This window comes from Rhinoderma darwinii, chromosome 1 (genome assembly GCF_050947455.1).
Source record: "Rhinoderma darwinii isolate aRhiDar2 chromosome 1, aRhiDar2.hap1, whole genome shotgun sequence".
Classification (NCBI taxonomy): domain Eukaryota; kingdom Metazoa; phylum Chordata; class Amphibia; order Anura; family Rhinodermatidae; genus Rhinoderma; species Rhinoderma darwinii.
The window spans coordinates 528,830,657-528,846,141 of NC_134687.1; the positions used below are offsets into that span (position 1 = coordinate 528,830,657).

General features: G+C 43.0%; 1 protein-coding gene across 1 annotated transcript in view; it reads left to right on the top strand.

Moving 5' to 3' along the window:
• Positions 1 to 240: 240 nt before the first annotated feature.
• The window catches only part of ST8SIA4 (ST8 alpha-N-acetyl-neuraminide alpha-2,8-sialyltransferase 4), a 194,441-nt gene continuing 179,196 nt past the window's right edge, over positions 241 to 15,485 (top strand). Inside the window, exon 1 of the mRNA XM_075837004.1 lies at positions 241 to 801. Within this exon, the coding sequence (XP_075693119.1) occupies positions 689 to 801 (113 nt within the window). The 5' untranslated portion in view covers positions 241 to 688. The remainder of the gene's footprint in view (positions 802 to 15,485) is intronic.

Sequence of the window (15,485 nt, forward strand, 5' to 3'; positions counted from 1 at the left end):
GCATGAGCCCTTACTTTCATGATGAAACATATCAACAAAACCACAACTGAATATGAATTTTATTTATGTGGAATATCTATTGTATTTTTTTTTAAATGAAATAACAGTTTTGCAGAAGTTTTTATAAATTTTTTTGGTCGTTTTTTCTCAGTTGCACTGCCTCAGGCATGCCTTTTAGAAAAGAAAGAGTTAAATCAACATAAAAGTGTTTATTTTCAGAGCGCACGCTTAGAGGGAACAACTGAGGTAACTAGCGAGGTGTCCATGTCCGACTGGAAGAGAGGGCGGCAGCTAAACTCCTCCAGGGGGGAGGCAGAACAGGCTTCCCCCCTCAGGTAGCGCCCTCACACCAGCTAAATAACACGGCTGACCACCTAGTGACGTCATATATCGGGCGGTTCCGAAAGCGATGCCGATATAAGGGGCGTGGTCACAGCAGGCTCGAGGGGCGGGCCAGTCTCCGAGAAGTGAAGGAGGAAAGCTGGTGCTGCTGCTTGTTCTGTTGCCGGTGACCGTACGCACCGCGGCTGCAGCCACTCTATGCCTGAGCACCAGCTATCCATCTCCAAGGAGGCTGCCGCTCACAGGAGACCTGAACATCTCCTTCACTCTATTTCTCTTGTTGTTTCTTAATACAACAAGGAAGACCTAAGGGACTGGAGCTCTTGTATGCCAGGGACTATAAGACATGCGTTCTATAAGGAAGAGGTGGACTATCTGCACAATAAGCATCCTCCTGATCTTCTATAAAACCACAGAGATCGCAAGGACTGATGAGCACCACGATTCACAACTCAATGGGTAAATGTCAAAGTGCTGGGTACGGTGTGGATGGTGCCAGCTGCGCCTGGGCTCTGTCTGTGTGCCTGGTACCTGTATTGGTACTTTATTATTATGCCAACTCTAAGCAGTGACTTGTGGGGGAGCTCACTAGAGACAAGCTGGCATAACAAAGGGCAACTTTCCCCTGGCTGTCAGTGCTTTGTGTTGTGTTGTGTTGGAGTGCTGAGGATTGTCTTCTACCCGACCATCGCATGTCCTTGTCCTTCCAGTAAACTCGATGTCTAGTGAGCGGGTGCTGTGCTTATTTTTCGGTTTTGCTGGCTTCCTCCTGTTTTGCTCAGTGCTTGTGATTCTTATACTCTGCACACTTCCTGTAACTTTGTTTTTCTAAGAGACATAGTGTGATCAGTCACAATCTCCTCCTGCAGAAGTTGATCTCTTACAAAAAAAAAAAAAAAAACCCAGATAACTGCTATCTAATATCCCAACTATCACAGTAGCCATTATTCTAGTGATCAGATCCATTGAAATCCTATGAAATTGTATTTCACTTTTTACAATGTCAATAGTTTGTTAATCCTAATGGTCACACGTATTTGGTACTTTGAGTTAATTTACTGTGAGTCACATCACTTCTGGCTGTGAATTTTCTCATGTACAATCCAGTGTCTATACAATTTGTCTGCTTTGTTACAATGAATTGTCTTGTGTATGAAATAACTGGTCTAGTTTAAAACAAATCTTGTCCATAATAAATTAAATAAACATCTGCCTATGGCCAATTCATGCACAATGTCCAGGTTAATCTTGCCTAGCAGGATAATAGTAAATACCCATAGAGTAACATTGGCTCATGGGCAATATTAAAGGCTTTCAATCTAAATGACTGTACAGTAACATTGCTATTTTTTTTGCAGTTTATTTATTATTTCATGGGGGTTTTTATAGTGCAGTAAATGTCTACTGATATACACAGTTGTCTTTATATTGACAGACACAAAAGTGAATCTCCTGCTGACTGGGGCTGCAATAAAATGGGTACATTAGCTAAGTACTGTAATTTTCTGTTGAACTAAAATGTAATAGTGCTATAAAGCACCAACATATGATTAACTGTAGCAGAAAAAAATGTTGGACCACAACGCTTTATCTGGTTTTATCACTGCTGTTTATATCCGGAAAGAGAATTTAAAGTGTGACGGTGAATCCTAATCTGGGAACACCTTACCCAAAAAGGAAAATCTAGATGAGTGTAAAGGGAAGGTCAGAGGAGTCAAGTGGCTAAAAAAAAATGGGGAGCTGGCTAATAAAAGAGACCGGCACTTGGTGAATGGGTAAAAGGCAGATGAGAGAAAGGGAGAAGCACAAAGCCAGAAGAGCTGAACATGTAGACCCAGACAAAGAAACATGCATAGAGAATGAGAGAAACAAAGAAATGCATAGACAAAGCCTCAGGCCATAAGGTGACTATATATAAATCTGGCCGCCCTTGGATAGCTGCACTCCTATGGATATAGTGTTCGAAGACAAAGACGGGAGGTACAGGGATATACAGAATCTGCCAGCAGAAGATGCAAGTGCATCAAGAGACACCTTGGTCTCTGCAAAAGTGAAAGCCTAGTGAATTCTAATAACCAGAACACACGGGTAGACATTCATTGTACAACCTAATGGATCAATCTTATCTGAAAGGATGAGCAAGATAGGTGTGAGACATGTTGACTAATATTATATGGAGCTGTCAGTCACCCAGTTCTCATTTATTTCCAATCTGAGACAAGTAGGAGGGGGGCTGGGGCTTGGCATGGAGAGAGATCTGGTATAACAATGGGATTACGGTCTCTTTAATTGTCTCCACTTTCACTGATTTCACTTTTTGGTTATAATAGTCTTACTCGAAGTTGGGATTTTAAGAAAAAAAAAAAGATCACACCTGCTCTTGTGCTAAAGAGGGCACCCGGGCCCACACCCCAGCCCCAGAAAGGTTTATTGTTCCAATAATTGGGAGTGCATGCAGTTTGGATAGCGGCACCCTCCCTATTAATTAATTTCAGCAATTACAAAGCTGTGGGCTGAGACAGATTGGTTGCTCTCCAAGTCTGAAGCCTTATGTTGCTCTTTTTGCTTAACTATACTCCAAGCCAAAGACCACAAAAGTTCTGCTATAGGAGTATACTGCATTTTGTGGGACATCTAGTTTTTTTTTTTTTAATAAAGCGTTCCATCTTAAGCTCATAACGTTTCCCAGTTCTTACAGAACGCGCTTTGGATATTATCCAGGTTAGGTCAGACCTCGTAATGCACATTTTTTACAATTCCAGATTGTGATTATGGTCATTAGCAAAACACTTCTGCTTTCCACAAGTAATGGGGCCGTATTATTATTCTACTATGTAACATGCATATTTATTAGTCAGGTTTTCTTTTTTTCTAATGAAACAATGTGATGTTTTTTTCTAGTCTAGGACAAACAAAACACATCTGTGTCCTGCTATAGGAAGCTTGCTTAACCCCTTAAGGTCCAAGCCATTTCATTTTTTGTTTTTCACACCCTGCCTTCCAAGAGTCAAAACTCTTTATTTTTCAGTCCATAGAATGGTGTGAGGACTTATATTTTGTGGGAGGAGTTGTTGTCTATTGGTAGCGTTTAAAGTACCATATAATGTACTGGGAAACTGAAAAAAAATTATTTGCTGGCTGAAATTGGAAAAAACTGCAATTCCTCCATTGTCTTTTGCGGTTTTCACCATGCAGTAAAAAGAACTTAACTTTATTCTGAGGCTAAATGCGATTTACGGTGATACCAAATTGATCGAAGTTGTTTTGTTTTTGTTTTTTGTTTATTTTACTGCTTTAAAAAAAAAAAATAGTTTTGTTTCACCACATTCTGAGAGCCATAACTTTTTTTTTTTTTTTTTTTTAATTCTGTGGATTAATCAGTTTGAGGGCTTTCTTTTTTTGCGGGATGAGCTGTAGATCTTATCAGTACCATTTTTGTTTTTGGGTACATACAACTGTTCACTTTTTTTTTTTCTTTTTTTTTTTTTCTTCTTTAGAGCGAAGTTGACCAAAAAACAGCAGTTTTTAAAAAAAAATAATCTTTGACAGCGTTTAACGTGCGCATTAAATAACGCTATATATTCAGGCTTTTACGGAAGCAACGATACCAATTTTTTTTATGTTCCTTTAGAGAAAAAAAAGGAGGGGTTTGAACTTTAAATGTTTTTTTTTTTTCACTACTAATATATATATATATATATATATAACACATTCCATTAGCCCCCCTAGGGGACTTGAGCCAGTGATCGTTTGCTGGTACAATACGCTGCAATACTAATGTATTTCAGTGTATAGTCATTTTTACAGGCTTCTATTAAGCCCTGCCACAGGCATGGCTTAAGGGTAGGGTCACACGGAGTGGCCCTGACATGGTCGCAGCATGGCTAACCCGCGCTGGCACCATGTTCGGTGGGGCTGTCAAACAGACAGTTAGTGGCTGCATGTTAACGCGGGTAAACCGTCCCTTTATCTGCAAAATCATGCGGCCATGAATTAATACACCCTTTATGGCCGAGCGATTTTGCAAATTACAACTTACCCCCTATTCATTCTCTATTGCAGCGCCGGAAAAAGCCGAACACTACACTCTGCTATCTCCGGTGCTCCCATAGAGAATGAATGGAGCGGCAGTGTGCATTCGAATGTAACCGGAATACACCTTAACGAGGTATTTAACAGCCGCTCCTACATAGTGCCAGCGCGGTTGTTGGCTAGGTTGCGACAGTGTCAGGGCCGCTCCATGTGGCCGTACCCTTACAGAGGCAGAGTGAAGACAGACCTGGGGGTCCTAATTAGTCCCCTGGGCTGCCATGACCACCATCACCACCCCTGAACACGTTGCTGGGGGGGCGCGATGAGCTGTCGCAGGGGACTGCCCCCCTCTTTTCAACGCCTTAGATGCTGCGGTCACGATTGACCGCAACACTTGAGGGGTTAAATGGCCACGAACAGCGTGATCGCTGTTCCTGGCCGTTAGTCCTGGGTGTCAGCTGTGATACACAGCTGAGATCCCCACAGTATGGAGCGCGCTCCATACTTCTCCCCCTGCACCAGGGCATCCTGGTGCACGAAGGGGTGAAATCTGTGCCTCAATCATTGCCTTATTCTAATGATGGAAGTGATGAAGATTCTTGATTTGGGTCTTGAGAAACTTTGCTAAAAGTTATGTAGTTCATAAAGTTTTGAAACTTAAAAATTTATGTGAGCAGCATATTGCTGCTAAGAGAATGCAAAATACCAATGAATTATTTAATTCCATGCCAACGGAATTATTAAATCCATTTACTGTTATTGTTTTGAGGCGGTGATATTGGTTTTCCAATTTCCACTTTGGCAGACCTTCTGATACAGCCTCTTAGGTCAATATATTTTTACAGCTTTCTTGTTTAAAGATCTGCATACTAAATGTAAGTGAGCATAAAGCCGGGTTCACATCTGCGTTCGTTGTTTCCATTGCTCTGCTCCATCCATAGGAGCAGAATAACCAAAGTACTGGAAGCTCAGGATCTGTTGCATGATGCTCACAGAGGCAAACAAATAGTGGCTTTGGTAGTGATTATGTAGTAAAAAAATGAAATCACAGAAAAAATTATCTAGGGTATAGGTTGGAGTCGTCCCTTGAGTAGGGCATTACTCCGACTAGGAAGGGTGACCCGATTGGGTATACCAGGAGCAGTTTATCTTCTCTCAAGTCAATGAGCAAAAGAGAACCCCCCCCCCCTGGTCTCTGTCATGGTTTGTCATTTTGCCAGACATAATAGCGCATTATGCTGTGCTACTTAGTCTAGCAAAATATTGAATCTGATGAGGCACTCTTAGGCTGGGTTCACACGACCATGTTACGTCCGTAAAGTACGGAAGACCCGGACCGAACACAGTGCAGGGAGCATCGTGATGTACGATGCTAGGAGTCCCTGCCTCGCTGCAGGACATCTGTCCCGTACTGTAATCATGATTACAGTATGGGACAGTAGTTCCACGCAGAGGCAGGGACTCCTAGTGTCGTATATCACTGATGCTAGGAGCCCGGCCCCCTGCAGTGTGTTCGGTTCGGGTCTTCCGGCCGAAATACGTTCCGTACATTACGGACGTAACATGGTCGTGTGAACCCAGCCTTATATCCTCCAATGCAGATGGGATCAGCCCCTAACATTTAATGGAGGAAAGGTACACAGACGTTTATTGTAGTCAGGCCCAGCAAGACATTGTACTTTTTTTTTTTTTTTTTTACAGAATTTTCGTATATTAAAAAAAGATGATAAAATCCAGTAGAATCAAAGTTTGTTCTTTTTTTTTTTTTTTCTTGAATGGATCAACCCTGCTCATTATGGACATGATAATCTCGTTGATTCTTTGCCTGCTAGTTCTGATTGATCACTGGAGAAAAGGCTTGGCCTTTTTTTACAAGACTCATGTAAATTATTCACAAATTCACAAGGGCTTTGTTCCCTAGTTATATCGTAAATGCTTTTTCTAAATTGTAAAATTCTGACCCTCCAAATATGCAATTGACTTATTGTACTAGTTCGGTATATTGGCATTTTTTTTTTTAGAGAAATCTTTTCGGTATAAACCCACATTCCACAGTAGCTTTCAGGTCTAGAGAAGTTGGGGAGCGGTTTGAAGAAGTCAGCCGACTAAGGGTATGTTCATACGCCCTATTTACAGACGTAATTCAGGCGTTTTACGCCTGGAATTACGGCCGAAAAAACGGCTCCAAACCGTCGGCAAACATCTGCCCATTGAATTCAATAGGTCTTGTGGTGTTCTGTGCCTGCATGTCACTTCTTGGGATGTAATTGGAGCCGTTTTTCATTGACTCCATTGAAAAACCGCTCCAATTACACCGCAAAAAACGCCTGCACTCGCAAAAATGTCTGAAATTCAGGAGCTGTGTTCGACTGAAAACCGCTCCACACGCAAATGTAAAATACGTCTGAAATTACGAACATACCCTTATAGTTGACATTTATTTAAAGGGAGTGTTAAGGAGCGGGCTCACCTTTGATCACGAACAGTGTTTCCCAAACTGTGGGTTGCGACCACCTGACTGCTCCTTGCTCCAGCATTCACTATTCCGTGAGCGGCTCGGTGCAGACAGGCGCAATTAAGGGATGTCATCGCTCCTGTCTGCACTGAGCCACACACTGCACAGACCGGAGGAGCAGAATGATCTCCACCTGTCGTGGGAATGGGTATAGGTGATGTATTTTATAATTTTTATTAGGCGCTATTTGAGTTGTATGGGGGCAGCTATCGGGGTAATTATACTGTGTGGCAGCTATAGGGACATTATCCTGTGTGGGAGCCACTAAGGGCTCATTATATAGTGTTGGGGGCCCACTCGGATGTGTTTGACCCCTCCCCCCCCTCGGATGTTTCACCCCCCCATGCTGAACCCCTAGCTACACTTCTGAAGGCCACTGATGGGAGGGTCACATGACACAGAATCAGCAGCAATAGTCGGGCCTCAACAACTCACAGCAGCAGGATACCTTGAGCCTGCCCGCGCAATTGTCGTACTTTTTGATGTTGCAGGGGCTTATTTTTAGAATGGAGCGAAGTACCAGCATCTGACTATGAATGATAACATATGTCCGGTGAAATTGGGCAAAGTATGGTAGTGGGGGTCCAAAACAAGTCTCAGCCAAAAGTGGGTCCCGGCCTCAGAAGGTTTGGGAACCACTGAACTTCAACAATGTATAAAGAAATTTCATAAATAACAAGGCTCATAATAAATATATATTGAAAATTGCTCCACATTAACCCCTTTAACGATGAACCACATCAATTTACGTCGTTGCAGTTTGGTACTTAACGCAACGCCACGTAACCGTACGTGTAGTGCTGGCGCGGGTCAGAAACTACGCCCGCACAATCACCAGCGGCTGTCGGCTATATATTACAGCTGCCACACTGCTGTAACAGCAGGGGCCAAAGCTATCTTTGATCCCAGTCGTTTAACCCGTTAGATGGCGCAATCAAAAGCGACCGCGGCATCTAGGTGGTTTATAGCCGATTGGCACCCCTGCGACACGATCCTGGGGGTGCCCATGGTTGCTATGGCATTCCCGTACCTGGGAAAACTTGCTTAACAGTTTGAGATATTTGTCTTCAGTGGCACAAACTGGGCATAACATATTGTGCACTAAAATGGCATATCAGTGGAAAATTGCATTTTTCAGTTTGCACAGCCTGCTGCAATTTCTAAAAAAAAAAAAAAAAAGACCTGAGTCAAAATGCTTACTACACCCCTTAAAATGCCTTAAGGGGTGTAGTTTCCAAAATGGTCACTACGGGGTTTGTTTTACTACTTGACCTCCAGAGCCCTGCAAATTGTGGGCCAATGGTGTGAACATCACCAAAAGAGGCCCCAAATGCACATGGTGCTCGCTCGCCTAACCCTGTCATATTTCCATGCAAATGACATGCATTGAGACAGAGGTGTAGCTAGGTTCTCCTGGGTAAAGATTGTTTGCCCTCCCAACTTCTTTCCTGACCTCTTCTTCCCCCTCTCCATGTTTGCTTTCTCTACCGATCACTGAGGTGTCCTTCATCCACTTTTTTTTTTAATGTAACAATTTGTACATTTTACAAGCAATAGTAATATAAGATAGTCAATGTAACAAAGAATTAAACTAAAATAAATTAAAGCGGTCAGTGTGCATGACTAAAACAGATTGTATAACTGAGAATATATGGTGACCTATTGAACAGCCTCCCCTGTAGATGGTGCCATTTGGGGATCCCTCTAGGAGTGGAATCCCCAGCCATAGCAGTGCTGGGGATTCCACCCCAGGAGGAGCCCCTGATGTTTCTGTCCATATATGGACAGCTATGTCAGGGGCTCCCACTAGGAGCAGAATACACGACCAGAGCGTCGGTAATTCTCTGGCCGGGGATTCTGCTCCAGGAGGAGTGAATGGCAGAGCAGGGAGCAGATAGTTTAATGTTCGGCCCTAATATTCAATTGTATCTGCGTCCTGAGAAGGCAGATACAATTGAATATGGCAGTTGCAACGACACATCCAAGACCGTAATTTGCCAGGACTGTCTCTGTAAATTCAGGACTGTTGGCAAGTATGCAAGGCCTGGGCCACCCCCTTCCTTCCCTCCTAGTTGTGCTTGGGGCCACAAGCCCCACCTACCCATGCAGCTATGTCCCTACCTTGAGGGAGTGTGGTTTCCAAAATTTGGTCACTTCTCGGAATTCCACTGTACTCTGGTATCTCCAGGAGTTTTGCAAATGCGACATGGTTCTCAGACACCAACCAGCGAAATCTGCGCTCCAAAAGCCAAATGGCGCTCCTTCCCTTCTGAGCCCTGCTATGTGCCCAAACCGCTTGGGGCCACATATGGGGTATTGCCGCACTCTGAAGAAATTGAGTAACAAATTGTGTGGTGTTTATTTTTCGATTTATCCCTTGTGAAAATAAATTAGGAGATGAAACTTTTTTTGGGAAAAAGTTAAATTTTCACAGCCTGAGTTAAAATGCTCACTACACCCTTAGATGAATGCCTTGAGGGATATAGCTTCCAAAATGGTGTCACTTTTATGGGGGTTCTCCTGTACTGGTACCTCGGGTTCTATGCAAATGCGACATACGCCCAAAAAACAGTCAAGCAAAATCTGCATGCCAAATAGTGCTTTTTCCTTTCTGAGCCCTGCATTGTGCCCAAACAGCAGTTTATGGGGTATTTCTGTACTCTGGAAACTTGTATTTTTTTTCCATTTTTCTTAAGGTCAAAAAGTAGATCTAAACATATTCAATATTAGCAGTTCGCTTAATACATAAAACAAATCATATAGGCAAGCAATAATATAAAAACCCTAACCCATCCCATAGATCCTCAAGCATCATAGAAGTCAGAAGATTACCAGGACCAACAAAAAAAAATCAGAGTAAAATAATGAATAAACAAAAAAAATAAAAAAATAAGTTATATAATTATCCTTTTATATATATAACTCCAAGTCTCCCATATTTCCTCCAATTTAATGATGCCCATATTCTTGACAGTTTTGGTCAATATCAGCCAGTCTGCCAAGCGAGGGGTATAGTCTGCCATCCACTTTCTAGTTATTACTATTCTGGCCAATAAAAGGACCTTAAGGGCTTATTCAGACGTCTGTGCAAAGCGCGTGATTTTCACTCGCCTAGCACTGACCTATGTTAGTCAATGGGGCCGTTCAGACAGTTCGTGATTTTCATGCAGCGTGTGTCCGCTGCGTAAAACTCTCCTATATTTGTGCATTTTCGCACATCACGCACCCTTTGAAGTCAATGGGTGGGTTAAAATCACGTGCATCACATTGAAGCTCTTCCGTGTGACGCGCGTGATTCGCGCAACAGCAGTAAAAACTGTGAATGAAAACAGAACACCACGTGCTTTTCTGTTCACAAACCTAAAAACAGTGTCATAATGATGGCGGCTGCGCGAAAATCACGCAGCCACGCATCATACGCTGCTGACACACGGAGCTGTTATGTACCTTTTGCACGTGCAAAACACTTCGTTTTTTGCGCACGCAAAATGCACACAATGGTGTGAATCCGGCCTAAGAATCAGGGAAATTTGATTTTTAGATCTGCGCCTATAAGTTCAGAGGAACACCCAAGCAATGCCTAAGTTGCAGATCCAGAAATATAAATTTTACATTTGAATATTACTACTTGAAAAATCTTACTCCAATATATCTTAAAGAGGCTCTGTCACCAGATTATCAAACCCCTATCTCCTATTGAATATGATCGGCGCTGCAATGTAGATAACCGCAAAGTTTTTTTTTGTTTTTTTTTTTTGAAAAACTATAATTTTTGCCCAAGTTATGAGCAATTTTATATTTATGCAAATGAGCTTTTCAATGGACAACTGGGCGTGTATTGTGTTTTTACCAACTGGGCGTTGTGAATAGAAGTGTGACACTGACAAATCAGCATCATACACTTCTCATCGTTCCCACCCAGCTTCTTTCACAGCAGACATAGCGTGACGTCACCCACAGGTCCTTCAACATAGTCATCGGACAAAGAAGATACGTCGGCTCCAGGCGTCCAAAAGGTTAATATGCTCGTCTCTAGGGAGTTTGCTATGCTTACCTGCACATGGTGATGGTGCAAATTCAACTGTACTCTGACGCCTGGAGTGGATGTCTTCTCTCTTCCGACGCCAAGGTTGAAGGACCTGTGGGTGACGTCACGCTGTGTCTGCAGTGAAAGAAGCTGGCTGGGAATGATTACGTCACCCACAGGTCCTTCAAACTTGGCGTCGGAAGAGAGAAGACACATCCGCTCCAGGCGTCAAAGAGTACAGTGCAGGTAAGCATAGCAAACTCCCCAGAGACGAGCATATTAACCTTTTTGTCACCTGGAGCCGATGTATCTTTTTTGTCCGACGACAAGGTTGAAGGACCTGTGGGTGACGTCACGCTGTGTCTGCTTTGAAAGAAGCTGGGTGGCAACGATGAGAAGTGTATGATGCTGATTCGTCAGCGTCATACACTTCTATTCACAACGCCCGGTTGGTAAAAACACCATACACGCCCGGTTGGTAAAAACACCATACACGCCCGGTTGGTAAAAACACCATACACGCCCGGTTGGTAAAAACACCATACACGCCCGGTTGGTAAAAACACCATCCACGCCCGGTTGGTAAAAACACCATCCACGCCCGGTTGGTAAAAACACCATCCACGCCCGGTTGGTAAAAACACCATCCACGCCCGGTTGGTAAAAACACCATCCACGCCCGGTTGGTAAAAACACCATCCACGCCCGGTTGGTAAAAACACCATCCACGCCCGGTTGGTAAAAACACCATCCACGCCCGGTTGGTAAAAACACCATACACGCCCGGTTGGTAAAAACACCATACACGCCCGGTTGGTAAAAACACATTACACGCCCAGTTAGTAAAGCGAGAAAACACGCCCAGTTGTACATTGAAAAGCTGCTAACTTGGGCATAACTTGGGCAAAACAACTTTGCTGTTATCTACATTGCAGCGCTGATCACCTTCAATAGCAGATAGGGATTTGATAATCTGGTGACAGAGCCTCTTTAAAGAGGCTGTCACCAGATTTTGCAACCCCTATCTGCTATTGCAGCAGATAGGCGCTGCAATGTAGATTACAGTAACGTTTTATTTTTAAAAAAACGAGCATTTTTGGCCAAGTTATGACCATTTTTGTATTTATGCAACTGAGGCTTGCAAAAGTCCAAGTGGGTGTGTATTATGTGTGTACATCGGGGCGTTTTTACTTCTTTTACTAGCTGGGCGTTAGGAATGGGAGTGTATGATGCTGACGAATCAGCATCATCCACTTCTGTTCGTTAACACCCAGCTTCTGGCAGTGCAGACACAGCGTGTTCTCGAGAGATCACGCTGTGTCGTCACTCACTTCCTGCCCCAGGTCCTGCATCGTGTCGGCCACATCGGCACCAGAGGCTACAGTTGATTCTGCACCAGCATCAGCGTTTGCAGGCAAGTAGCTACATCGACTTACCTGCAAACGCCGATGCTGCTGCAGAATCAACTGTAGCCTCTGGTGCCGATGTGTCCTCGCTCGTCCAACACGATGCAGGACCTGGGGCAGGAAGTGAGTGACGACACAGCGTGATCTCTCGAACACGCTGTGTCTGCACTGCCAGAAGCTGGGCGTTCTGAAGAGAAGTGGATGATACTTCTCGTCAGAACGCCCAGCTTGTAAAAGAAGTAAACACGCCCAGATGTAACACACATAATACACGCCCAGTTGGACTTTAGCAAGCCTCATTTGCATAAATACAAAAATGGTCATAACTTGGCCAAAAATGCTCGTTTTTAAAAAATAAAAATGTTACTCTTATCTACATTGCAGCGCCGATCTGATGCAAAATCTGGTGACCGAGCCTCTTTAAGTGTAGGGCACACCCAGGTTAAGTGAAGGAACCCTGCCAACGGATGCTGGCACCTGATACAATTTGAATCTACTCTGATTTGCGTTTTAAAGAGGCTATCTGGTGTGTAATAATCGTTGATTAATGTTAAAATTGATCATTTGAAAATTACCACTAGCTGAGACACTCTTACTTACAATTATGTTTTCCCTCATCTAGTAAACATATATCCCTATTCCATAAGCTGACTCGTGAAACATGTATTTTTTGAATGTTCATTAATGAGTATTATATACCGCGTTCCAAATTATCATGCAAATGTTCTTTTTCGCTGATTTTCCTAAATAGTCGATGCAAATGAGTCAGTATAATCTTCAAGCCATCAACGGTTGGAGTATGTGAATTTTGTTGAACAAATCTCCTAATGATAGCCGATTTTTTTTTATTTTTTTTAAAAAGTAAAAAAACTCAAAATGCAGTGTTTCAAATTATTATGCACAACCGAGATCAAAACATTTTAAAGGTTGTAAAGAGAACTAAAATGGTAATTTGTTGAATTTGCAGCATCAGGAGGTCATATTTACAGAAATGAAAAGCACTTTCAATCAAAAAAAAAAAAGTAACAGGCCAAGTTACATGTTAACATAGGACCCCTTCTTTGATATCCCCTTCACAATTCTTGCATCCATTGAATTTGTGAGTATTTGGACAGTTTCTGCTTGAATATCTTTGCAGGATGTCAGAATAACCTCCCAGAGCTTCTGTTTTGATGTGAACTGCCTCCCACCCTCAGATATTTTGCTTGAGGATGCTCCAAAGTTTCTCAATAGGGTTGAGGTCAGGGGAGGTCAGGGGAACTTGGGGGCCACACCATGAGTTTCTCTCCTTTTTATGCCCATAGCAGCCAATGACATAGAGGTATTCTTTTCAGCATGCTGCATTGTCATGCATGAAGATGATTTTGCTACGGAAGGCACGGTTCTTCTTTTTGTACCACGAAGAAAGTGGTCAGTCATAAACTCTACATACTTTGCAGAGGTCATTTTCACACCGTCAGGGACCCTAAAGGGGCCTACCAGCTCTCTCCCCATGATTCCAGCCCAAAACATGACTCCACCTCCTTGCTGACGTCGCAGCTTTGTTGGGACATGATGGCCATTCACCAACCATCCACTACTCCATCCATCTGGACCATCCAGGGTTGCACGGCACTCATCAGTAAACACTGTTTGAAAATTAGTCTTCATGTATTTCTGAGCCCACTGCAACAGTTTCTGCTTGTGAGCATTGTTTAGGGGGCCGAATAATAGCTTTATACACACTTGCAAACCTCTGGAGGATCTTACACCTTGAGGTTCGCGGGACTCCAAGAGCCACCAGCGGCTTCAAATACCGGTTTGCTGCTTTGCAATGGCATTTTAGCATCTACTCTCCTAATCCTATTAATTTGTCTGGCAGAAACCTTCCTCATTATGCCTTTATCTGAACGAACCCGTCTGTGCTCTGAATCAGCCACAAATCTTTTCACCGTACGATGATCACTCTTAAGTTTTCTTGAAATATCCAATGTTTTCATACCTCGTCCAAGGTATTGCACTATTTCATGCTTTTCGGCAGCAGAGATCCTTTCCCATATTGCTTGAAACCTCTGGCCTGCTTAATAATGTGGAACGTCCTTAAGTAGTTTTCCTTTGATTGGGCACACCTGGCAAACTAATTATCACAGGTAACGGACATTGATTACAATGATCCAAAGAGCCCTAAGACACAATACCATCCATGAGTTTAATTGAAAAACTAATAATTAAATGTTTGACACTTAAACCCAATGTGCATAATAATTTGGAACGTGTGTGTGTGTGTGTGTGTGTGTGTGTGTGTGTGTATATGTGTATATATATATTATGATATTGGAATCGTGATTTTAGTAACTTTTGTAACTATTAAATGCTCTAATCCAAAGCGGTGTACCATAAAATTAGGATTTACTTGAGTGTTAAGAAAAGCGTGTCTTGAAAAGATCTGAAGAAAATTTTTATTTGCACCAAATGTGTTTTGTAATATTTCAAACTGAATAAATTGCCCATCCTTAAACAAGTGATCAATCTTAGTGATTCCTAATCTAACTTATGTAATTGTCTGGAACGGAGAGAAATTGTAGTTGTTCCGTGTATGTGTAAAAGGTGAAGCCCCTTTAACCCCTTAACGACCGCCAATATGCATTTTCACGGCGGCTGTTAAGGGTGCTTTTCCGGAGCGCTGCCTTTTCACGGTGCTCTGACATAAGCCTGGCACAGGTGTCCTGTGCCGGCTAGAGCGGGTGTCGGGCGGTCTGAAGACAGCCAAACACCTGCTCTAACGGGTGGGATCTATTTCAACATAGATCTCACCCATTTAACCCCTTAGATGCGGCGCTCAATAGCGAGCGCTGCATCCAAGTGGTTTTGGAGGGAGCTCCCACCCCATCAGCACCCTGCAATCGTAGGGTGCCCATGGCTTCTATGGCAGTCGGGAGCCTAACAAAGGCCCCCAGGTCTGCCTGTGGTGGATGCCTGCGAAGTTTTACACTGACAGGCAATAATATGCTGCAATACAGAAGTATTGCAGTGTATTATAAACGCAATCAGGAGATCGCATGGTGAAGTCCCCTAGTGGGACTAAAAATAGTTAACAAAGTTTAATAAATAAAAATCCCAAATAAATAATATTAAAAACCCACTTTTTCCCTTGTAACACTTTAACCCCTTCCCAACATTTGAC